This window comes from Bidens hawaiensis, unplaced genomic scaffold, assembly GCF_021521415.1.
Source record: "Bidens hawaiensis isolate Kalapana, Puna unplaced genomic scaffold, B.hawaiensis_p1.1 tig00062024_1, whole genome shotgun sequence".
Classification (NCBI taxonomy): Eukaryota; Viridiplantae; Streptophyta; class Magnoliopsida; order Asterales; family Asteraceae; genus Bidens; species Bidens hawaiensis.
This window is the reverse complement of record NW_027501113.1, coordinates 54,673-82,360: the sequence shown is the minus strand read 5'-3', so window position 1 is coordinate 82,360 and position 27,688 is coordinate 54,673. Positions and strand designations below refer to the sequence as shown.

Sequence of the window (27,688 nt, the reverse complement as noted above, 5' to 3'; positions counted from 1 at the left end):
GGATTATCAGGTATTACATATTTCCTTGTTTACATTATATCATCGATTATAGAAACTGATCAACATAGCAGGTTAAAGCTAAGAGGAATAAGGACGGCTGGGAACCATCCAGACATTGAGGCATCCATATATAGTTCAGTTGTTGTTATGATATGACATTTGAACAAGTTTAACTTACGTTGGTATTGTAAAGAATTCCGCTATTGATGTTTTATTGAAATTTTAAAAACTAAATGCATGTGTAAACCCAACATATAAGTTATCCCGGTTTATGGATGTTTCAAGTTGGTATTAGAGCAATAGTTTGAGAGATTTAAGATCATGATGCCTAAATTTAAACTGAGAATGGGACCAAGTAATGGATGTCAGCAAGAATAACCCTAGTGCCAGCAAGATTCCTCTTAGGAGCTGAATAATTAGTGATAGTGGTTGTCAAAATAGGAAAAGAAGTTAGAACTTGAATAGTAATGTGAAGGGTTAATAGCACTTGATCTAATGTTATTAACAATTTTACTTACTTTTTGTGTCATAAGTTTATACCTATCTATGACAATGTTGGCATTTCATGTCTGTAGGATATTGAAATGGTCGGTCAAAGTAATGCTAATTGAGATAGAGGTCGCAGTCGAGGCCGTGGACGTCCGCCTAGTAGTGCCAGAGTAGCAGCCATGGTTGCAAAACTCCATACTAGGCGCTGATTAATCCTCGATTAATTGCTAGTACCCACCCTACCGACCGACTAGCGACAACCACAACCACAACCTTGGCAGTAGAAGCATCAGCAAATGACCATGACGATGACGTGGCACAAGATACCATTGAGGAAAACGAGATTAGCACGACTCTACCTCAAACTGAGCATGGGGAGCGACTTACCTTTGAGCCAGTGGTGAAGGCAGCTCTTACAAAGGAGATCTCAACCATTGTGCAAGCTCCTAGTCTGCTATGCGTTATATGGGGTGTCCACGATTCAGTTTGGGTCACTTTTGGGCTAAAACCAAACCAAAAACTGAAACTTCGGTTTTTGAATTTTTGAAACCGTTGGTTTCGATTTTTTTTTCTATTTTTGTCATTTAAGCTTGAAAATTTTTGACAGAAAAAAAGTTGACCAAAAATAATGAATTTATATATAATTAATTTTGTAAATTATTATACATTTGGTAGAAATATTTGAGTTACATATTTTTTAAAATTAATATAAATCATGTAAAATAGAGAACAAAATAATAAAAAAGTAACTAAGAAATTTGGTTCGGTCTGTTTTTGGTTTTTATCATGTAAACAAAAATTGAATTCGTTGTTTGCAAAATCAAAAACTAAATCGTCAGTTTTTTGTTTTGGTTGTGTTTAGATTTTCTAATATTTTTTTTATTTCGGAATAGTTTTTCCGTTTTCTTTCACAACACTATTCCGTAGGCCACTTAAAGCCGTCAACATTGACTTCATATCTGTATGCTTATATAGTCAACTGTGTGAGTGCGTGAAGGAAGAAGACTAAGAAGGAAAAAAGGTAGTTGAAATAGGAAAGTAAAAAATGCAAACTAGCAAAGTAGTTCGCTTTATTATTCTAAAGAAAAAAAGTTAGCTTTATTTCATGTCTCAAATGTGTCATTGGTCGTACTAAGACTGTGGTAGTTGAAATAGGAAAGTAAAAAATGCAAACTAGCAAAGTAGTTCTCTTTATTATTCTAAAGAAAAAAAGTTAGCTTTATTTCATGTCTCAAATGTGTCATTGGTCGTACTAAGACTCTGGTGTGGTTTATTTGAATAATTTCCTCTCATTTGTCACGTTAGCTTTGTCATTCTCGTTCTCTTTCATTTTTCAATTATGGGTATAAATCATACCCCCTATTCTCCATGCATCATTTCAATTATTTAATGACATAAACAATTGAGAAAGGAAAAAAAGATATCTACCTGTTCTAATAAAATAAAAAAAATGGGGATACTTGTCATGTTTTGGTTAATTCTCACAATTTTTTTCTCCAAAACTAATATACACTAATATATGTAATAAATCAATAATTATTTACTTTTCTTTTACTATATTTATATAATATCTATATATTTTTATAAATATAAATATTAACATATTATTTTACTATATATTTCAAAATACTTAGTGAATTCCAAAAATTAACAACAAATCATGTTTCTCAAATGAAAATTGTTTCAGGTTTTTTGTGGAAGTTAAATTTGATTTTATGGATCAAAAGTTGGTAAATAGATTGTTTGGTACAAGTTAACTACATTTAGGTCAAAATTTATTACGGGTCAAAAATGAAAATTTTAAGTATTTTTAAAAGTTTAAGAACGCAAAATAGATTTATCGTCAAATTTGTTATGGGTTCAAAGTGTTGACTTTAAAATGTCAAAAGTATGAAAGTTAGAATTTTAAACATGATTCGGGTTTCAAGTTTATTTTTAAGGGCATTTTTTGAAATAATCAAAAGGTTCAAGATTTAGCAAATTGACTATTTTTCCCTCAACTATTAAAACTTAAGAAAAGATGGTGACACTTTCGACATGCCACCCCCATGCCTATCAATACTTCAAACTTTTTTCAAATTTCAAATATTTATATATGTCAACATTAATTTTTCCTTCAATGGTGATCAGAACGTTGTATGGGAAGCATGTCATGCAAAACTATGCTCAAATGAAACAAAAGATTCACAAAATTGAATGGGTTAACATGTTATTTTTTATGTTGTCATTATGACAAAGTCGAGAAGCCCTCTGAAACTTATCAACATCTTTTTTTATGGTGTGGCTCAGAAAAACATAGTTCTTGAAGAACATCCATTGTTACAATTTAATATCCTACTTTCCTTTGATGGGTAGTAAATTGATAAATATATCAATAAAGGTAACGCCTCTTTTGTATTTAAGCTGAGTGGTTAGAACTACTATCGTACGAGAAGTCTTATTTTCGTAATTGGTTCATAATCAAAATTCTAACAATTATACATATATGACACCGAAAATGAATTTTTCAATATAAAGAAGCATTCTCGGGTACGATTTTGCACGGATATTTTTTTATTAAGTTCATTTAAAAAAACCATTATGTGATATAAATAAAATCAATTTATGTACACATTGTATAGATACAAGCATAGATGTAATACTTTTTTTTCATATACTCTATAATTATTTGTTTTACTTATAATTTTATAATTTGAATTATCTCGTGTGTAACACAAGCTCTAAAACTAGTATATATATAGGGAGAGAATCAAAATAGAACTCCTTTTTAAAAAGAGAATTAAAGAACTAATAAACAAATATTTTTTAATTTAATTTAAAATATATTTTTTAATTTCTTTTTCTTTCATCCTTCTTATATGTTGTTATTCTTCACTAGAAAAAAATTATAAAAAAAATTCGTTGTAGTGCATATATGCAATACATCGATTTTTTTTATTGCATACTAGTGTGTATTTTTTATATGTGCAATAGTGTTGAATATCATATGTGCAATTTTTTGTATTTTATTAGTGCAATAGTGTTATGTTATATACAAAAAAAAATCGATATAGTACATATGTGCATTGGTGTTGTATTACGTATATGCGATAATGTATATTGCATACAATTATTAGTGTTGTATTTGCATATATTCAATAGTGTGTATTGTATAATGCAATTACGTTGTATTATATGCAATAAAACACTATTGTATATATGCAATACACGTTAGTGCACATATGCACTACATCGACAGCTCTTTTTTTTATTTCTTTTCTTTTTTTAGGAACAATATCATTTTATTAGAAGGAGGAAAGAAAAAAAATTCACAAAATATTTTTTTTAAAAAAGTTAAAAATAATTCTTTATTAGTTCTCTAGTTATCTCTGGAGTCCTTTTAGACCCCACACACATATATATATATATAAGTGATGGATCATGCGAGAAGTGATATTATAGCGAGAAGTGCGATAAGTATATCTCACCATTAATTATCTCTTATTTGTTCAATGCATTAATTCCTCTAATTACTCCTAAAATATTCTTCACATTAATTCTTGTAGAAGGTTACAAATTTGAATTATCTATTACCTATATATAAAAATGTATATGTAGGTGAATTGTATTAAATTGATCGCATACACAAGTAACATAATAATCTGCATATAGCTCATATTCAATTATACAAATTGTTAGTTATTTTTATTTTTATCAGGATGTAACGCGTATTTACCAACGCTACTTATTTTCTCCTACAGTAATTCTGTTTCTTTTATTTTCACCAACACGTAACTAATATTTACCTACACATATATCGTATTCACCTACACAGCTTGCTAGTTCATTTTATTTTCACCTACATATAAATAATATTCATCTACACATAACTCGTATTTGCCTACACATAAAAGATAGATTATAAAATAATTAAAATTATAAAAAATATCATGTGTTCCTACATTGCGAATATTTTACAAGTTTAGGTTCCATGAATGATAAATCATAGATCGAACCGCCGAATCGGAAAAATTGGGTGCTATCATATAGCCTTGTATCGGCTAAGTTCATTAGTTGGAGATAAGCGGACTCGAACCGCTGACATCCGCCGCAGGGTAAACCACCGCCTCTCAGGTCCCCCGACTGATTCTACCATAGAGACCAACGATAGACAATAACTCCCCCCCCCCCCAAACACAGCTTACAACTTTCATCGTACTGTGCTCTCCAAAGAGCAACTCTTCTCAAAATCTCACTCAAAAGGTTCAAAAAGTGCTGAGTTGGAATCCCATTCTAATTCTAACTAAGGATTCTTGAGGTTAATACTATTAATTGTATGTGATATCATGAATAAGGTTTGTTTATGTAGGTTAATATTCTAACATGTGTAGGTAAATACAAATGGGTAGGCTATAACATGAAGTAAATTTGTATATGTAGTTATTGTGATTTGTGTAGGTTAACATGAACTAGATATGTGCATGTATATAAATATTGTGATCTATATAAGTGATAACATGAGCTAGTTTTTGTATGTGTAGGTTAATATCATGATTTGTGTAGGTATTTGTTTTTATGATGGTTAATATATTTATATTTTTTATAGCATGAGTATGATGGTTTTGTTTTATGAATTGTTTAAAGATTAAATCAAATTAAAAAATAAAAATAAATGTAAAATCATTTGTAACTTAACATTAATTATTATTAATTACCAAAAGAAACTCCTAAACTTTATACTAATATACTTCTACAATTAAATAATCTGAAATTAAAAAGAAAACTAATGATTGGCCAGAATCTCTTCTCGCACTTTTCACACAAAAACACTTCTAAAATGAACCTAATCATATATATATATATATATATATAGGGGTGAGATCAAGTGAAAACTCCTCTTAAAGAGAAAACTTAAAAACTCCTTAAAATTTATTTTAAACTTTTTAAAAATTTTTTTTGAAGTTTCTTTTTTTCCCCATTATACTTATATGTTGTTATTGGTTCAAAAAAAAAAACTTGTCGGTAACCTCGTCGGTGTAGTGCACATGTGTAATAGTGTGCATTGCATATATATATATATATAAATATATATATATATATATATATATATGCAAAAGTGTTGTTTTGCATAGAATACAACACTATTGCACATATTTGATACAATACCATTGTATATGTACAATATAAGACTAATACGCACATTGAATACACATTAGTACGTATGTGTAATACAACATTAATGCATATGTGTACTACATCAACTTTTATTTTATTATTATTTTTTTTTCATATAATACAACATCACTACACATATACAATACATAAATATTGAATATATGCTATTAAACAATATTTAACTTAAAAATACATAGTAATACACATGTGTAATACAACGGTATCGTAGAATAATACGTATGTGCATTACAACGGGTTTTTTTTTATTTTTTTTTTGAGTAAAAGGGTAAGAAAAAAACAAAAATAATGGCAAAAACAGAAATTTGAAAATATTTTTTTATTTTTAATTAAAAATAATTCTTTAGGATTTTTTAAGTTTTCTCTCTAAAGATGAGTTTTCTCTTGATCATCCCCTATATATATGTGTGTGTGTGTGTGTGTGTGTGTTTAAGTTCAGGAGAGAAATGAGATTACTGCGAGAAATGAATATGCGCCACTAGTTTTATTTTAGGTTTTAAATGTTTAAAAATAAATGAAAAAATGTAATTGCAACAATAAATGCATTTTCTCTTTTCAATTAATACAACTAATATAACCATAATAAATCCCTCTCTAATTAATATACCTAACTAATTTAACTATAATAATTAAAAAATAAAAACATTAAGGGTCTGTTTGGTATGAGGTAATGGAATGAACGACGGAATTGAATGAACATGGTATTGAAATGGACAAAAGAATGGAATGATTTATTACCATTCCAATGAGATAATTGATTACTACATGAGAATGAAATGAATGATTACTTTGTTTTGTTTGGTAGGTAGGAAAAAAAGAAAAAATAAAATTAAAATGGTGTAAGTGGCAATGGTGGGAGGTAGGGGGCGGTCGTGGCATTGGTGGGCGATGATGGTGGATGGTGGTGGGTGGTGATGGGTGAAGAGAGATATATAATGGTGGTTAGAGGTGGGTGGTGGAGGTGCATGGTAATGGGCAGTAGTGACGGTAGGCGGCGAGTGGTGGTGGTGAGGGTTGGGGGCAACGGTTGATGGTGGTGGTGGGCGGCTGGCACTGTTGGCGATGGTTGGTGGCGGTAAAGGCGGCAGTGGACGATAATGGTGGTGGTTGGTAGTGGCGGCGGCGGTGGTTGGTGGCGGAAATGACGACGGTGGACGGCAATGGTGTAACACCGGGAAAATACCCCATCCAATTTTTGGGCTAAATATATAAATTTTAGAAGTTAAAGGGCTAAAAATGCCAAGTCTGGAAGTTGAGGGACTTAAAATAAAAAATTCGAGTTTTAAGACTCATCGCGCTACGCGATGGTCTCCTGATGAACTTCGTCGTGCTACGCGACAGTCCATTTAGCAAATCAAGAAAATGTGGGGCGCCGCGATACGCGACAGCAAACCCAACTGGTCCTTCGCACTGCGCGATGACCAGGTTAAGTAACCCGGGACACGTGGCCAACCACGTGTCAACACGTGGCCAACCACGTGTCAACACGTGGCAGCTTTTAGTTAATTGCGGCGTCGCGCTACGCGACGGCCTTAGGGAAAAGGCCATCGCGCTATGCGATGGTCTGCAAAACTCAGCTATAAAAGGGCAGCTACATGTTCAGCCCCATTCATCCCAAATTCACACTAATTTCACACGCTTAACCTAGGGAATCGTGCCAAGGGTGTTCTAGGGTGCCGAGGGCTGTTTTCGTGAAGAAACGAGGTGTCGTTACGCTGTTTAACGAGCTGCTGATCTTGTAAACGAAGCACAAGCCGAAGTGCTGCTGTTTTCTTAAGTTCTTAAGTTCCGCCTAGCCGATTAAGGTAGGATTAAGGTTAAGTTACTTTACTGGTTACTTTAAATACTTAGATATAACTTAGTTAAGAGTATAGTCGTTAAACTGTTAATATTTTCCAAGTAATGTTTTATAAAGCGAAGACATTGCTTCCACGTGAAGTAATGTTACCAAAACTATTATTTTGACGGGCACATAGTAACTGAAAGGGGGGTATCATTAGTAGACTCTTCTTGTCTAAAGAAAGCAATTCGTATACATCCCAATCAACCGCGGGACCCGTTTGCTTACCTGGAGAAGTTTGCCAATGTGATATCCTCTATTAGGCCAAAGCGTGCTATTCCAAAACGTCATATGTAAATCCAAAGTATTTTCATAAAACGATTATAACTATACTAAGGTTAGGTCAGACCTAAGAGTCTGCTTATAAGACCTCGAGTCCGCTGAAACTGAATCAGACTTCAAGTCTGCCGATCAGACCTCGAGTCTGCTGAAACTGAATCAGACTTCAAGTCTGCTGATCAGACCTCGAGTCTACTAAAACTGAAACAGACTTAAAGTCTACTGAATAATACCAACTAGGTACTTATGCAATCCTATTATGATATATAGGTTAATAGCATACTGAAGCTAAGGATACTGATATCGGACTGATAATATAAGGTGAACATGTTAACCTTTTACTGTCTGAACTGATTTTACTCTTGTAATAGACTGGTTGTTTATTACAAAGAGTCTGATAAATGTTTGCATGAGATATAATCTCTAAAATCGTTACAATAAAAAATAGATAACAAAAAGCAACTTAGACCGAATACACATGTGTCTGGGTCCAAACATAACTGATAATTGGCATACAAAACCAAGTCAGTCATAACCAGTTCTCCATAAGGGTTACATAGCCTAGGGGAAGGTTGTCTCCGTACAAATGGATATGTACTCGAGGAACCTTTGAATTGTGTGTGTTGGGCAGTGGTACAAATCCCGGGAATGGACAGGCATTCCTGCTGAGTTTGTGAAACGGAAAACTGTATTTGTATTTAACGACTGTTATAAATGTTTTATCGAGTCAACGTTTCACCAGCATATAGCTGACGTGTTTTTCCCACCCTTGCAGGTAATTAGATGACAATAGATGGTATACAAGGATTGGAGTCATAGAAGATCGCCCGAGATGGCTCGTTTTTGAATATTATAAATCCTTGTATTATTAATATCACCGTTTTGTAAAACTGAAACTCGGGTGTTTAATTCCCGAGTAATTTTGATAATATAAATTAATATTTTAATATTTAAAGACTTCCGCTAAAATGAACCCGCTACTCTAATATATTTACAAAATAGGTACCAACTGTTGGTCACACTCCTAGGCCCTGGATCAGGGTGTGACAAATGGTGGTGGTTGGTGGTGGTGGTGGTGGGTGTTGATGCTGGTGGGTGGTGGTGGAGGGAAGGTTGGTGGAGGTGATGTAGGGTGAAAGAGGGAACAGAATGAAAAAAAAAAAACATTTGGTATGGATGGAATGAAATCGGGGTGTTTTAGAGGGAATGGAATGAACTAGGTATTGGGTCATTCTATTCCTTTGATCAACCAAATAAACTTTTCTCCATTCCCTTACAATGAGTCATTCCATTTCGTCCTCCATTCCTACATACCAAACGCTACCTAATTTAGTTTTATATATAATTTATTTATCCTCTCTTCATTTATCCAACCAAAATACAATTTATTCATATAATGCTATTTCTTTAAAAAAACAATTTATTTCCACTCAATTTATTAGCATATGTTAACACGCAATTTTTAACAATAAATATCAAAATATAATATTTTTTTTTCAGTTGATATACTTAGAAAAATTATTGTGATAAATAATAATAAAAAAAATATCATACAAATGTGTACATTAAATATAAACAATAAATATACGACATACACAAAATTATATAACCTACACTTGTTTTGAGCAATAAAAACGTACAACATACAAAAAAAGTATACAACTTACATAGTAATTCGACATCAAGAATTATATAAACTAGACAAAGATACACATATCCTATACATGTGTAGGTTACATGTTTTTCTTGTGTAGATTATATGTTTTCTTATTCTTAGAACAAGTATATTTTATATGTTTTTATGTAAGTTGTATATTTTTTATTGGCATTTAATGCTAACATATGTAAGATAGTTTTTTGTATTATTCATCACAATGTACCTACGTGTTGATGGATATTGATATATTGAGTTAGAAGAAATTGGTTTTGGAAAGGAAAAAAATTTAATATATGAATAAATTGTATTTGTGTAGGATAATTTTTTCGAGTGTAGGTTATATGTTTTTCGTGTGTAGGTTATACGTTTTCGTGTGTGTGTGTAGTTTATTGATGCTAAATTTTGTGAGTCGATTATATGTTTTTCGTGCGTAGGTTATATATTTTCTTATTCTTAGAACAAGTGTAGGTTATATGCTTTTGTGTACGTAGGTTGTGTACTTTTTTGTTGATATTTAATGCAAACACGTGTAAGATAGTTTTTTGTACTATTCATCACAATGTAACTACGTGTTGATTGATATTAATATATTGAGTTGGAAGAAAGTGGTTTGGATAGAAATAAATTTTAATGTATGAATAAATTGTACTTGTGTAGGATAAAAATTCAAGAGAGAAAAAATAAGTTATAAAAATAAATGAATTCTTAATATTTTCCAATTATAATAATTTGATTAGTTATATTAATTGAATAGATAACTACTTTATTTATTATTTATATTAATTGAAGAGAGAACATGCATTAATGCTTTCCTCATTTATCTTTAATCATTTAAAACCTAAAATAAAACTAGTGGCCCATATTCATTTCTCGCGGCAATCTTATTTCTCTCATGAACCATCCCCTATATATATATATATATATATATATATATGTAAGTCCCGTGGAGGATCTTTCAATATGATATCAACTGATCTTAATGTTGGTGTGGAAATCCAACAACACAAGATGATTTAAGAACAAATAGCAAGAAGACATAGAACACAAAGGACTGCATCAAAACACACGTTATTGTTAACGTCGGGTGCTTAAGCACTATACTTACAATACTCGTCTAATACACCAATGATACTAGACGGCCAAAACCACCAACTAAACCTCTTTTTAAACCCTATACAAAGAGATCTATATATAAGGTAGCCAACATACTAGCCCGACAAAAGCCCAAAGCCCACCGAGATCCATAAGGATCTCGGTTTACATAATACACCCCAAACTAAGCCCAAAGTACAAGCATAAACCACAAAACATAGCCCAACATTCTCCCCCTTGGTTTATTGCTTGATCACAACTGCTTCAGCTGTAGACGATCAGCTTGCTTCTATACCTTCATTTAGACATTTCGGAGTATATACTTTGGCTCCTAAATAGACACTTGGAAGTTGAGTGTCTTATTTAGGGCCTTTATTAAAACCTGGCTAGTAATCCAACGCAGGTCATGCTACTACCCATATGAAGTAGATGAACATGACTTTTGTCATCATGAATAGCAGCAAGTATTAGGCTTGATTGACTCAAAAAAGTCAAACACGGTGTATCTTTGGTAGAACCAACTAGTCCTCGGTCAAGGTTTGACCGAGAATGCTTCAAAACCTCTCCAACACGAAGATCTCTCTGATTGATCAAAAGAGTCTGATCAGTCCATGCCGAGAACCTCATAGCACTACTCATCATCTTCATCATACCCCCAATCACCATTTATGACCAAACCTGTAACTACAATCAATGACTAAACCGATAATCAGTAACTTCAACAGAGAACAAACAAACCTTCCGAATAATTAATCGATCAAATCTAATAACCACCGAAAACCCTTCAACCATAATAGATTTACTTACCTTTTAAAGATGTCTACTTGAAAGAACAAGAAGACAGGAAATGATGTATGGCGGCAAGTAGGTGAAAGATATGATGGTTATAATGAGAGAAGATTTTGGAAGATTATAGAAGTTGTGAGTTTCAAAAATAATCAATAAGTAGTAATGAGTGCCTTTGAAACTACCTAGTCACATCAAACTTGACCGAGAACACTTAATTATCGAAAACATATGGCCGAGAACCAAGTACTAAAAGTAGGGAACTCACAAAATTGAATTTTCTGGGCCAAAATGATCTGGCCGAAAACAAAAAGAGATTATGGACACACTTTGCCCAACTGAACGCCCCATGACATTTTGCAACCGTCAAATAAAAAACAGATCCCGATTCATGTGAAAACGATTTCTTAAGACATTTGTTTTGACACGAGTAAACATGAGGCAAAAATTTAAAAATTAAAAATAAAATATAATTAGAATAAAAACTAAACAAAAACAAAAATGATTTACCTATCTGGCCTTCAGTAGAATTAACATATTTTGGGATCAAATTTCAGCTATTTTAAAACAAACAACACCTTTTTATGAAAAGATCCGAACATGAAATCATATTGATTAAGATACTTTCACAATGATTCATTTTCAGCATTATTGTGACATAGTGAGAAGGTTGATAGCAGATAATTTTCATGATTTTCATTTCGCCAGTGATATGATTAGATTCAATTAGGCATAAAGCTTACATGGACATCACTTATGGACCTATGATGCCCCTTATCTATTTTCAAGGCGTATTTGGCTTTCCCCAGATCACCCCAATTTGACTCCAACCCCCTAGTACTTGATCAAAATACTTTTCTCTAGACAAAATGATTTTAAGCTTTAAGGTTGAACGTTGGACTTACATGCCATCCGGACTTACAAGCCTTACATTCAGGATGTTTATGACTTATTTGTATGCCCCACCCCTAGAGTTCCCTGGGACCCCTTTTAAGCTTTTGGAAAACAATTTGAATGACAATAATTTTCATATATATATAAATATTATAATTTTTTTAAATGAAATATAATATTTTTGGCGATCAAGACACTAACGGGCTTGTGTATGACTGGGTAATTGTTTTTCTGCCTATCATTCGGAGAGATGTATCTAGGGACATGCAAACATCTTCAAAATGACTCTCCACAATAAGTTTAGCAGATTTAGTTTATATCACTTCAAACTTTTAGTTATCATGGAAAGCTACCATACACATCAATGACTAATCAAAAACCTCTTTAGCCTAATAACTTCACACGTTAGGCACACAAAATCAATTTATCTATCATTTCTCAAAGGTTGGATCAATTTTCATTTGAAAATATTTTAAGCTTCTATAAAGCTTTTAGCTGAATAATAATATCACTTCCCAGAAGACACACATGTTAAGAATTCAGTCACCCCGGTCACTCTTTAGCTTTCAGGTAAATGGCTATCCCATATGACCACAAGTGGTTAACGGGACCAAACACATATGAGAATACGTGTCCCTCCAACTTGGAATTACCGACATAATTTTATGTGAAAGAATTCAAAACATAAAACACATTACAATCGCCCCGAATACTTTCAGTCTTTAGATAAATGGCTATCCTGTGAATCTACGAGTAGATTACCGGACCAAACTTATACAAGTATATGTCCTTCAAACTTGAGCAGTCTACATAATTTTAAGCGAGAGTGAATATAAACAAAGACATACTATTTTTTTTTTACTTTTTGATTTTTTATAAAATGATAACAACGCACACACACTATTTTTGACTTTTTCCTTTTTCTCCCCCTAAATTTGTACAGAAATTATGACACGAAGAAAAATTTATGAACACAATTTAAACCTCAAAAATACTCAGTCATCAAAACGCAGCATCTTAAGAAATCCCACAAGCACATTAAATCTGGCTATTCCGACCGGTTTTGTAAATAGGTCCGGCACATTATTATCAGTGTGGACCTGTTCGGATGAATCAGTTTCCGGTCGTAACAGTCACGAATAAAATGGAATTTGATGTCAATGTGCTTGGTTTTGGAATGCTGAATGAGATTTTTAACAATTGCAATAGCAGCATCATTATCACAAAAAATGGGAGTGTTAAGAAATTCCAAACCGTAGTCCAGCAATTGATGTTGCATCCAAATAACCTATGAACAGCAAGCTAACGCAACAACATACTCCGCCTCGGCAGTCGAAGTAGACACCGTTTGTTGTTTCTTGCACTGTCATGAGATGAGACGATCTCCTAAAAACTGGCAGCCGACAGATGTGGATTTCCTATCAATGTCATCTCCACCATAATTTCTATCAGCAAAAGCATAAAGATCAAATTCTGAGTTTTTGGGATACCAAAGACCTAACTTCGGTTGTCCCTTCAGATATCTAAAAATGCGTTTAACAGCAATTAAATGAGAGAGTTTAGGATTAGCCTGGAAACAAGCACATTGACAGACTGCAAACATGATGTCGGGATGACTGGCGGTGAGATACATCAGAGACCCGATCATCGATCGATAGTACGTTTGATCTACGGGACTCCCTTCAGGATCAGACGATAGAAGAGGCCTTTCTGCCATTAGAGTGGCGGCACTCTTGGAAACTTGAAATTCAAATTTTGCAAGCATATCTTCAACGTACTTTCCTTGATGCAGCAAAATTCCCATCGAGCTCTGACGAACCTGCAATCCTAGAAATGTTGTCATCTCTCCCTATGAGCTCATCTCAAATCTCTTCTTCATAACCTCTTCAAATTCTGAACACAGCTCAGCACTGGTAGACCCAAAGATAATGTCATCCACATAAATCTGAACCAGAATCAAATCTTTCCTGACGGTTTTAAGGAACAGAGTTTGATCAATGATCCCCCTTGTATAGCCATGACGCAGAAGATGTGCCGTCAATGTAGCATACCACGCCCGAGGAGCTTGGTGAATACCGTACAATGCTTTATCCAATTTGTAAACATGATTAGGATTCTTAGAGTCTACAAACCCCGGTTGCTGATCCACGTAAATCTCTTCCTTAGCTTCGCCATACAGAAACGCGGTCTTAACATCCATCTGATATACCGTGAAACCCATGAAAGACGCATAAGCCAGAAAAATCCAAATGGCCTCAAGTCTAACTACAGGAGCATATACTTAGGTGTAGTCTAAACCACGAACAACTAACCGTGCCTTGTTTCTAACAATAACTCCCGTGTCATCTTGCTTGTTTCGAAAAACCCATCTCGTATCTAGTGCTTTATTTCCCTCTGGCAGTTCAACTAACCTCCACACTTTCAATTTATCAAACTGATTCAACTCTTCGTGCATGGCATCCACCCAACTTGGTTCTAGAAGAGCCATTTCCACCGACTTCGGCTCAATCTGAGAGATGAAACAAGAAAACAAACAACTGTTTATGTCTGTTTATGTGTCCTGTCTGACTTCTGGTGGACACACCTGTCTCAAGAGGGCCGATAACATTCTTAATAGGATGATTTCGTTGAGTTCTTGTCGGAATCGGCTGTTCGGGAACATCTCCAGTAGGGGATAAGTTTGATAAATTTTCATCAACTTCAGTTAGGGGATTCTTCCATCCAGAAGCCGCCGTACTGTGTGAGTACGAAGTGCTGGCAACGTATTCATTTGGAATGACATCGGGAAACAAGGTGCTCCCGAAGATTTGACGAATAGGACTCTCCCCCTCAACTGTTGAAGCATTTTTTGAAGAGTTTGGAGAATACACAGTTTTCGTAACTTCTTTCGTCTGACTGACGGACGTGGGTGGGTTGTCATCAAGTAGTTCTGTGACATCATCATCCAGAAAAGGAGAGATGTGAGATACTGCATGTGGGTCTTCTTTCTCAGTATCTGCTGTAGCACCACCTGAAGTTTCTGTGTTGATGACCGGAAGCACATTGAACGGTTTGAAGAGTTCATTGTAATCGAATAACCAGTCCGGACCAACACGAGCATCAGTCTCGTTTTCTTCCAACCAACGAACATCATAGGATTCTATAATTTGTTTAGTTGACTTATTGTAGACTCTGTAGGCGGTGTGACCAGCATACCCAACAAAATAACAATCATCAGCTTTGGCCCCAAACTTCGGAGTAGACTCGAGATTCAGTAGAGTACACGGACAACCAAAAGCTCTGAAGTGTGCAATAGTAGGCTTATGACCATATACGATCTCATATGGAGTTTTCATTTGTGATTTGTTAATCATCACCTGATTCTAAACATAACAGGCTGTGTTGATGGCTTCTGCCCAGAAGAATAATGGCAATTTAGAATCACACAGCATGGTCCTTGCCGCCTCGATAAGAGTCTTGTTTCTCCTTTCAGCCATACCATTCTGCTGAGGTGTCCGAGCTGAACTGTATTGACGGAGCACCCCCTTTTCTGAGCAAAAATAATTCAAAGATGCATTCTTGAATTCCGTACCATTGTCACAACGAATTCCTTTCAGTTTCAGATTCAGCTGATTTTCCATAAGCACCACAAATCTCTTGATCAGTTCTGCAGTTTCACTCTTATTTGACAAGAAAAACACCCAGGTAAACCGTGAGTAGTCATCAGTAATAACGAGACAATAAGAGCTGCGAGAAAGACTCAAAACATGAACCGGACCAAAAAGGTCCATATGCAATAGTTGAAAAACTGATGAAATGGTATTAATCAATTTTGGTTTATGAGTTTTTTTGATGATGTTTACCCAAAGCACAAGCCAAACATTTTTCAATAGTAACAAAATCTTTAACGGGTAATCCACGTACCAAATCATTCTATGCAAGACGATTCAGATTTTTCGTATTAGCAAGACCAAGACGACAATGCCAAAGCATGGCATTATGTTCAGACACTTTTGAAAACAAACAGGTTATTTCATCAGGAACATTTTTGTTCATGTCAATTACATAAGCATTATCTTTTCTTTGTGATCGAACAAGAATCCAGTCTTTTGGTATAATGATACCAGGTTTCAAAATCAAGCACTCTTTCTTAGTAAAATGGATTGAAAACTCTTTATCACAGATTTGTGACACGCTCAACAAACTGTGCTTCAGCTCTGGAACAAAATTAACATTTTTGAACTTTAGAACATCGTTACTTACAGTACCCTTTTGCGTGATCTTCCCTTTTTCTCCACCCGCAAAGGACACATACCCACCATTAAAAATTTGAATGCCATGTAGCTGGGATATGTCTCCTGTCATGTGCCTAGAACAGCCACTATCAACATACCAAGGTCTGATGACATTCCTCCATAGCTGCTCCTGCACGAAGTCCGGGATTAATTAGACTTTGGCACCCAGTCCTTAGTAACACTGGGTATACCTGATTCATTTACACTCATTACATGCTGCCATGACATATCTTCTCGATTATAGAAAATGGAAGAAGAAACCTTCTTTACCGGAGACTTAGGCATCCATTTATGTTTACCATTGTAAAATTTACTGTTGTTTGTACGAATGGATGGTTCAGTCTCTGATTTGCGTGTAGAGGGAACAGACGAATTTGTTCTCCCAACAGGCCGTGATTTAGAAATTGAGTTAGTTTTTGAAGTTGAATCATGGTTTCTATCACTTCTACTAAACATGTTAGGCTTGGTCTGATGAGGGCTAAACCTAACAGATTTTTTGTAACACCCGTTAATTCTGGTTTCAAGAACCAAAGCTTGTAGAGTATGTATAATTCCGTTTTCGGGACTTAACCGACGTTTCTCGGAAGCCTTTACGTCATCCCGGTACGATAAAGAACCTAACTATTCCTTCCGTTTTGCCTTACACCTCAATCTGGAGGGACTAGAGTGTAATATCTTAAGTTATAACACAACAAAACCCTAGCCCCCCTTGGCTGTTTGCGATCGGAAGGAACATCAAGGCCAAGACCCGCAATTTTTCTTTTTTGCAGCCAATTCTAAACCTTCGAACTTCAATTCAAGGTATGTATTATGATTCCCCAAGTCTTTTTCACGTTAATTGGTCCTTATATTGCGCGTATTGATCGAAAAACGTCGTGTTGTAGGCTAACCGGGTGGCTGCCCAATTGAGCTTTTCCGGGGCTGTTTTGAGTGAGGTTTTCGCATCAACATCTCACTAGGTATGACATGTACATCATATTATAATTTCATGGTCAATGGAGATGTTTAGGTCGGTTAATCGATTTTAGTTCGAAAACTAGGGTTTATCGGGTATAGAACTGCAAATTGTTGAGTTTGATGCGTTAATTGATCGGGTGACCGACCGAATCAGTTTTTACAGCCCTAAGGGGGGGTTTAAGGGCTGTAAAAAATTATTTTTTTGATGCTCGGGGCTGTTGTGGTTAGTGCTTCGTCAAACGAGTCGGCGGTGCGCGAATTTTCGTTTAAACGTTAAAGTAAGAGTTGTAAGAAGGAACCGTCAACCCTATCAACTCGGGTGACATAATCTTGATGAATGAAAAGATTTAAAATGGAATTTGGTCCATTCGGGGCTGATTCGTTTAACAAATGGTTATAAGGTTTATTACACGCGCATTCGACCCGATTTGACTTTTCTTGGGCCTTGGGTCAAACTGTTGGGCCTTGAGCCAAGTTGTTGGGCCTTGGGCCAAGTGTTGGGCCTTGGGCCAAGTTGTTGGGCCTTGGGCCAGTTGTTGGGCCTTGGGCGGCCCATTAGGCAAGAGTGTTCTTACGGTCTAGTTTAGTAACGTGTTGTGTATAATTTACAGGCCCTTGCTTGTGATTGTGCACTTAGGGATTCCTATCTCGTTGCAAGTGTTCGATTGATTTCAGGTGAGTTCATGATGCCCTTTTAACTCTTTTACTTTTGGGCTAGCATGCACACCTAAATGTTTTCTTACATGATGAAAGGTTTTAAACGAATTTATATAGGCTTGCTAGCATATGGTAGGCCTTGGGATGTTAAATATATATATATATATATATATATATATATACATTATTTCTTGGCCTATATCTGGCGATGTTGTAGTCGTTTCGACTACTGATGTTATGTATGCCTACTTTGTGTTTGCATGCACTGATGTTACGTGTTTGGGTTGTACGTTTGCTCGACCCTGATTTTATACATGGATGTTATATATATATATATATTGTGATATATATAGAGATGTAATTGAAAGGATGTTTACATATACATTTTGTATATGTATGTATGAGGATGTTTAGTTTTCGGTAATGATGATTTGATGGATGCACCCTTTTATTTTTTTAAACTTTAGGTATGACTATCATAACTATTATTTACTGATTTTATTTACTTAAAACTTGAACTCACTCAGCTCAAGCTGACTTTGTGTGCATGTTAGTGTGAGTTTCAGGTTAGGAAGAGGATGCCTTATCGCTTGGACGTGCACGAAGCTACTTGGACGGTGAAGGACATACGGGAATTGAAGTTTTACTATTAAACATTTATTTTTGAAAGTTTTTATTTAAAGATAACTATGTTGATTTTGGGCAAAATTCCCGGGTTTTGGGAACTTATTTTTATTATTTATGTTTTCCGCTGAATTATACTCTGAATTGCTTATTTTAATGAAAATAATTGTTTTTAAGTTTAATTATTTTACTAGTGTTTTGAATGAATACCAACTGTGGGGTTCCCGGGGTTCGGGGCCTTACATTTTTTCTTGTTCCAATCACCGTCAGAGGGATTGCCTTGTGATGCCCGAAATTTCGTCGATAGGTATCACGAGGCATATTTCTCTGATAAAATCCATAGTAAGGAACATATGGACAATGTGGACAGTTTCTAGCAATATGACCAGGAATCCCACAATTATAACAAGTTTGACGTTTTATATAAAAATCATTGTGGTGAACCTTTTGTTTTGACCTATTGTGTGGGTCAGGTCACTTAGCTTGATGTTTACCATTAGACATGTTGTTCGGTTCAACACCCTTTTGTTCATTTGAGCATCCCTCTTTAATGAACTTGGGTGGTCGGTAGTTTTTAGCAAATTTTTTATTTTAATTTTTCTTATTAAAAACCACATCATCAGATTTCACAGTTTTAATAGAATTAACCACACAATTGTCTTTGCTCTTAAAGCTAGAGCCCACACAAACAGTCGAACTAACAGAATTCAAAACAGGCAGTTTTAAGGAAACATCAGAATTAATGTCTTTATTAAACGAAACACAAGAGTCATCATCCTCATCAGTCCATTCCTCAATAATTACTTTCTCTGCACATGAAGCAAACACGTTAGAATCGTTCATTCCTGAAATGGATACATTTGTATTCACAGGATCAGACTTGTCATTCTTATCTTGTTTACCGTACTTCATGCCCTGTACTTTTTCTTCCTGTTCTTTGGTGACAGGAAGCCGAACATAGTTGTCATTGTAAGGTGGGGGTACCCGACTATATCCTATACCCTCACCTTCATTTTCCTTCCACCATAACTGATTATCAATCATTGAACTAACTAATTTACTGGAACCCTCGAATTTTTTGAAATCAAGTTCAGCTCTTTCAATTTAGTATTTAAATTCGAAATCTCTATTTTGGAGGCTTCCAGTTTAGCGGTTAAGTCAGCAACTTCCTGCTTGGCATCTAGGTGGTGACAACACTTATGCTGAATTCAGATTTAAGCTTAGAAAAATCCTTTTGATTTGCTTCTATTTTATCTAAGAATACTTTTTCATTTTTCTTAAGTTTAAAATTTTCAGATTTCACTCTTTCCATGTCTCTAATCAAGTTATCATTGTGGAGTTTATATAAATTAATTTTATCAACACAATCTTGAGAACATGGTTGAAAGCTTACCTCAGATGAGCTGGGAGGAGTGAAGGCCATGAATGCGAATTAAAGTTCCTTGATTTGCTCCTCAGCAGCATTTTCTTCCTCAGCATCCTCAACGTGAGCATAATTGGCGGTCTGATTGCCAATGTTGAGAGCAGCCATCTGATCATCACAGGAAAATTGTTGAGTAACCAAACCTCTTTCACCATTGCCTGAACTACCCCCAACTTCTCCTCTAGCATTTCCCACTGGAACCAGCGACCGCTCCGTGTTTCCTTCCTTTGTTGGGTTGGTACATTCACGAGCAAAGTGACCCGGCTCGTGACAGTTGTAGCATCTCAGAGTGTCCTTGTTAAAACTCACTTTCGGATTGTTTGGCATATTCCAATTGTTCCTTCCCATTCTTTTAGTGAATTTCTTGGCCCGAAACACTGTCATGGCGATTTGCCAAGAGATATCCATTTCTTCAACATCATCTGGATGGATTTGATCAAGCTCAGCAGCAACTACAGGTTGAACCAGATCACCAGCTAGAAATGCATTGTAGCAGTTCATGAACCCCGCCATTAGAGCTATGTTCTCTTGAGTTTCTTTCGGGATAGAGGGAATCTGACTAGAGTTCTGACCAGGAGCAACGCCAGATGACAGAGGCTTACCATTATCAGCCGGAGATTGAGCACATTTAGTGAAAAATACTGGAGCTGGTTGAGGTGGGATGGAAGAAGATTTGCCCTGAGTGGACGTAAACATTTGGAAGTTTCCTTGAGGTGGAAGTTGCTGAGTGGCCTTAAACATTGAGAAGCTGTCTTGTGAGATGAGGGCATTGTTGGAAGCAACGTTGTATCCAGCTGCACTATAGGAGTTTGCATGGTTTATTGCACGTTACTTGTCATCCATGTCACATGCCTTAATAGTAGCCATCATCTCAGAAATAGACATTCTGTTGAGATATTTTGTCTTCTTGATAACAACAACATTCATATCCCAACTTTTGGGCAGTGAGTTCACTAACTTCTTTTATTTCAGAAGTTGCCAGATAGATGCTTGCAGATCTCATCTCAATCACAAGAGCTATGAACCTTTGAAGTTGAGTTTCCAACGACTCTCCCAAAACATGATTAAACATATTGAATTTATGTCGCAGCAGGTCTTGGCGACTTCTCTTCATGTCTTCGTTTCCTTCATACACCTCAATTAACGCCTCCCACAACTCCTTAGCAGATTGAAGTTCTCTAAAACCCAGAGCAATCTCAGGTGAGAGTGCCATAGTTAAGGTTGAGAAAGCCTTTTCATCCTCTTCAATTTTAGCAAGATCATCATCATCGTGCATAGCAATAGGCTTCACAATAACTTCAGTTGAGTTCTCACGTTGATACGTGATGATTTGGGGTCCCCTAACTATGCTTCTCCAGATTTTTGCATCTTTCATCTTAACATACTTCTCGAATCGAAATTTCCACTCGCTGAACCCCTCATGAGACAGTAGACGAGGCACACGAGTGGTGGTCCCCATTATGGAATCCAGTTATTGATGGAGTGAAGCATTGGATGACACATTACTGTTAGTTATTTATTTCATTTTAGTTTAATCAGTCCAAAAGTAATTTTAAGTCAGAAACACTCCAAAGTCCAATACACAAACCCCAAATCGGATTGATCAGGCCCAACTAAGTTCACAGTTTGCTTTGACCGAAAACAAGCTTTGACCGAGAACTGAATGCGTTTACAGAGAACCAAAGTTATTGACCGAGTACTACAAGTGTTGACCGAGAACCAAGAATCTTGACCGATAACACTATTCCTTGGCCGAATACTGATTTTAAGCCGGACACCCTTGTTTAAAGGCTGAGAACTATTAAGTGTAGCCAAGAACACTTAAATCTACCTGAGAACTAGATTTATTGATTAAGATTTGCAACTAACTGAATCTCGTGAATTATGTGATTCAAATTTGTTTCCAAATTGACCAAATCTCTAACCAAGAATAAACCCTCTTCTTCTTCTTTGATTAATAACTCGTCGGAAAACAACAAAACCACCAAACGATTAGATCATGAATCCGTTGATATCACAATAACGAGCCTGAATAGGTCTAAGGCTCTGATACCAATTGTAAGTCCCGTGGAGGATCTTTCAATATGATATCAACTGATCTTGATGTTGGTGCGGAAATCCAACACAAGATGATTCAAGAACAAATAGCAAGAAGACACAGAACACAAATGACTGCTTCAAAACACACGTTATTATTAACGTCGGGTGCTTAAGCACTATACTTACAATACTCGTCTAATACACCAATTATACTAGACGGGCAAAACCACCAACTGAACCTCTCTTTAAAACCTATACAAAGAGATCTATATATAAGGTAGCCAACATACTAGCCCGACAAAAGCCCAAAGCCCACCGAGATCCTTATGGATCTCGGTTTACATAATACACCCCAAACTAAGCCCAAAGTACAAGCATAAACCACAAAATATAGCCCAACAATGTAGGATTTGGTTCATTTCAGAAGTGTTTCTTAGAGCAAGAAGTGTGAGAAGAGATTATAACCAATCACATGATAATTTTTTTAATTTCTTATTATTTAAATAAAAAGGTATTTTAGTAAAATATAAAATGTTTTGTTTTGTAACTCATACTCATAATGGTTTAATTAATGTTAAATTGCTGACAAATGATAAGTTGTTGTTATTATTATTATTATTATTTATTTCATATAAAATTTGAACAATTAAAATCCATTTGATCTAAAATCATTTTATTCTAACACATGGCTAAATAATTTTTTTATTTGATATATAATGTGAAGTTTTTTTTTTATTTTAATCAACTAATGTAGTGTAGGCTTATCTTATGTAATGTAGATTAAGTTACGTAATCTAGTGTATGCACAGTTTTCAAATTTTGTATAGTCATAACTAATGTAGTGTAGACATATCATATATAGTCTTGGAAAAACTAATATAATGTAGGCTTACTTTCAAATGTTGTGTAGTCATAACTAATGTTGTGTAGATATATTAAATGTAGTGTAGGCAAAACTAATATAGGGTAGGCACACTTTTAAGTGTTGTATAGTCATAACTAATGTGGTGTAGAAATATCATATGTAGTGTAGGCAAAACTAATGTAGCGTAGGCTCACTTTCAAATGTAGTGTAGGCACTCTTTCAAGTGTCGTATAGTAATAACTAATGTAGTGTAGGTATATATAGTGTTGTGTGGGCAAAACTAATGTAGTGTAGTGTAGTGTAGTGTAGTGTAGTGTAGGCACACTTTCAAATGTTATGTAATCATAACTAATGTATTTTGGACATATTTAATGTAGTGTAGGGACACTTTCAAATGTTATGTAGTCATAACTAATGTATTTTGGATATATTTAATGTAGTGTATGGACACTTTTAAATGTTGTGTTGTCATAACTAATGTCGTGTAAAAATATCTAATGTGGTGTATGTAAAACTAATGTCATGTAGTCACTTGAGACAAGTTGGAGTATGTTTTTATGTATCTTGTATATGTATTAAACTAGTATTAATCATCTTATGAGCATTAATTATGCTAGAAAAGATAACCGACGAATTTATTAATGCATGGTTTAATTAGGCCAACACCATAAAAGACATGTATGTCCTTTTTAATTAAAAATATGTCAAAAATATGTGTCTTTATTTACGATAATGCCATTTATATTGTTGACCATTGATTAAACACAATCAATGGTCTAGATTCATTTCTCGCACTTCTCGCTATAATATCACTTCTCGCATGATCCATCCCACATATATATATATATATATATATATATACTAGTTTGAGACCCGTCTATTATACGGGTAGTTCGTGAAAATACAATATTTAATAAATAATCGATATACAATAAACAATAAACCTATTAAACACTATTAATACACAGTCGTTATACAATAGTATTTAAAACATTTTAAAAATAAAAGATTATAATTATCAAATATTTAAAAAAAATATGAAGTAAATATTAAATTAATAAATTTTGAAACATAAATTTTAAGAATGGTAAATATTATTTTACTATTAAATTTGTTAAAATGATGAGGTTTAATATGGGAATGACAAGTGACAAAACTTGTAGCATTTTATTAGAGAGTATAGATATATGATTGGTCACTGATGTACGTGATCACCATTAATGGTTTCACGGCACTAGTGAAATGAGATATGAGGGAGTGTTGTTCACTGTCCTTATTTAAATGAGAAGGGTACCACATCGAATCAGTGAGAGGTGCTCACTGATCCATAGCCTTTGACCTATCAAAAGTATATGTTTTGTTTATTTTTCAACTTAAATGACTAGCATTATATTTTAATTCAAGTTTAAAATTGTTAGAATATGATGCTTTCTACTGCTGCTCGATTGCTAGATAGCTAATTAATAATTACTATGATAGATAACGTTGTGTATATTTTCCAAAATTATGTCTCGTAAACAATTATCAGCTTGTTAAAATTAGCTTTGTTTTGTTTATTAGTTATCACAATTATCTTCATTTTTTCTTAAGAAAAAAAAATTATATACAACAGCCCATTGTTTAGTATGCTCTTTGGGCATCTGAACCCTCGAAGAAGTTCAATCAATAAATGACAGAACTAGACGGAAATCTCAGGGGTAACGTTTCAAAAAAAAATTTTCTTCCGTATTTTATACAATATAAATACTTTTTTTACCATATTTAGTACAACAACTGAATATTTTTTTACCTTATTTCATATAATGATTTTTTAACCTGTTGGACCGATATAATCATTTTATTGGAATTTTCGTTTTAAAATATTGCTAATAAGACTTCGTCTTTTTATCTTCCAAGTTCCTTAATTTAAAAAAAAAAAACAAAATTTAAACCCTATAAATGCTTAATCAATTCCAAATTTCCAATTTACATTGTCCAAATATCGAATAAACCATAATCAATCATTCAAATATTTGATTGGCATAAAAAAATCCAAATTAACAATTTATACAAACAAATTAACAATTACAATTTTAGATAAAAGTAGAAGAATACTTAAACTGAACAAGTAGAAGTCAAACCGTGGACGAGAGACTGACGGAACACCGGCCGTTGTAGCGTGGAGGTCCCGTGACCGGAGGAGGGCAACAGGGGGACGGGGCAGCATGGGCTAGACAATGGCAAAGTGAAAGTTTGTTTCGTCGAATGTTGATGTTCAGGCTGGTCCAAGTGTTCAGGCATAAGGGAACAACAAACAGTGGTTTTATTTTGTTTGAGCTTTAATTTGATTGTGCTTTAAACCTTAATTGGGCTTTAATTGGTTTTAGCTTTTAATTTGGTTGCGCTTTAAACAAATAAGGGTAACGTGCTATATTTTTTCAGGGGTAGACAAATACGAAAACGGACTAAACAAAAAAAATTTGTACTACCGACAAAAAATTAAGAGGCAGCTAAGTCCGCCTAGCAATCAATAATAAACAGTTCAGTAGAGATGAAAGATGAATGACCAAAATTATCAAAGGTCTATAGATCGAGAGTGAAGAGAAAATTAGTGCGGTTGATGTAGAAGGACTGAAGTAGTCAATCTTGAAAGACTACCAGGTAAACATTGAAAGTTGAAACCCAACATTATCAATCCGTGACCTGCTGCGCATGCGGACAAAACTTTTTGTTAGGACTGAAGTAGTCAATCTTGGAAGACTACTAGGGAAACATTGAAACCCAACTTCGGATCTATGATTATGTGATATTGAAATAGCATGATTTCTTATAGTTTCTTAATTTGTTGTCTTTAATCAGGGTTATCGAGAAGCGGGAAGAGTTGTAGACTTCGGTGGATGAATTATCTAAAGCCTAACATAAAGAGAGGGAACTTCTCCAAGGAAGAGGAAGAAATCATACTACATTCTCACTCACTTCTTGGCAATAGGTATGCATAGATAATAATCAATGGTTTAATTGATTATTTCAATATCCATTGGCAAACCAACTTTCCTCTGGTATATCTATCAAGTACGTAAATATATATAGCAGCTAAAATTTATCCATCTTCACATACTCATTTATCGAGTCCCTAATTTCATTAATAATTTATCGACTGAGTTTACGTATGTTTCAATAACTCAATTATTACACATTAAAGTGTAAACAAAAGACATTTCAGACGTAACCGATGGTTAAGAAAAGTTGTTTAGTGTGTACATGATTAGTGGGATAAAATGTAACATGTGTTGTCTTAATCACTTGCCGACAAGCCTGTCTAACCCACGTTTATTAGTTTAATTCCAAGGAATTTATTTAGATTCTCTTGAGAATGATATATAGTAGATTAGGTGTAATTAAATACTAATTTATGCGCTCGTTTCTTTAATTTATTCACAGGTGGTCCGCAATTGCAACAAGACTTCCTGGTCGGACTGATAACGAAATCAAGAATTACTGGCATACTCATCTCAAGAAACGTGGGACACACAACATGATGCATGAGATTGACAGCCCAAATAATTCAAACATATCATCAACGTTAGAATATTCCAATGATATCGATAATACACGACATCATGTTAATCATGTAACCGATGTTATTGTGACTCAATCGTCAGTGACTTTTGAAGATGATAGCTCTTCCTCTGCTAGTACTACTTCTTCCATAGAGCAAGAATTTAACATCAAAAATAACTACTATGATATAGGATCCCCAGGAACCGTTGAAGATCTTCAATTGTTTTGGAAACAACTTTGCCCAATCGAGAACTTGGAGCATGGAAACAATCATCAAGACCCGTTTTCTGGTTCGGGTTTTCAAGATTCATTACACGATCCAGTCGGTTACTACACCTTATATGATCATGAGTTTGGCTACTAGAGAATTTTCTTAGAATGCATCCGATCTCGCGTTTAGGTGGTACTAAGTTGTAAGTTGTTGGTATATGTAGGAAATTTGGACCTACAACTTCAATCTTGTACATTTTAGAGGTCTGAGATGTTCAAGTTTTTCCTTTCGAGTGAAATGCATTGTACATAGAAAAAAGGGCCCGCTCAAAATGTTGATTATTTTAATATATCTTTTTGTTGTGTCTTTTGGTGACTCTATTATTATTATTATTATTATTATTATTATTTATTGTTAATCCACTACTTGTAGTTTAGTGATAGAAAGACTTGAGTTTTTCAGTAGAGACCTAAGTTTGATCCTTACTTGTATCACTTTCGATAGATTATGGCAACGAATGATTTAAGCTATGTCTTGTGAGGTTGTCAGTTCAAATCCCGAGCTCACTTGGGTTTTCGTCCCACTGTGTGTTACGCCAGAGAGTTATGCTCTTATGCAGCACAACGACTGTCAAGTGGCAGCCGACTGTATGGTTTCTTAGAAGAACGCCCAAGCCAATCTCTAAAGCTAACATGAGCCCAATTAAGACAACATAATCTGGCCAGAGTGGGACAACAAAGCTCTCAAATTAGCGAGTCCGGTGACCTAAACACAAAAAAGAAAATCGACGTTATAAAAAAAATTATAATTTATTGTTATTATTTACACAATAAATACCATAAAAATGTAGAAAATTTTATTCGTTTATATTTTTATCGACCTTGATTA

At 34.6% G+C, this 27,688-nt stretch overlaps 1 protein-coding gene across 1 annotated transcript; it reads left to right on the top strand.

Moving 5' to 3' along the window:
• Positions 1–575: 575 nt before the first annotated feature.
• LOC143603476 (transcription factor MYB4-like) lies at positions 576–26,978 on the top strand (the record flags this gene model as incomplete). Its single annotated transcript, XM_077080256.1, has 4 exons — positions 576–659; positions 721–938; positions 25,888–26,017; positions 26,470–26,978. Coding segments are annotated over 4 exons (916 nt in total), but the record flags the coding sequence as incomplete, so codon positions are not given.
• Between the last annotated feature and the right edge of the window lie 710 nt (positions 26,979–27,688).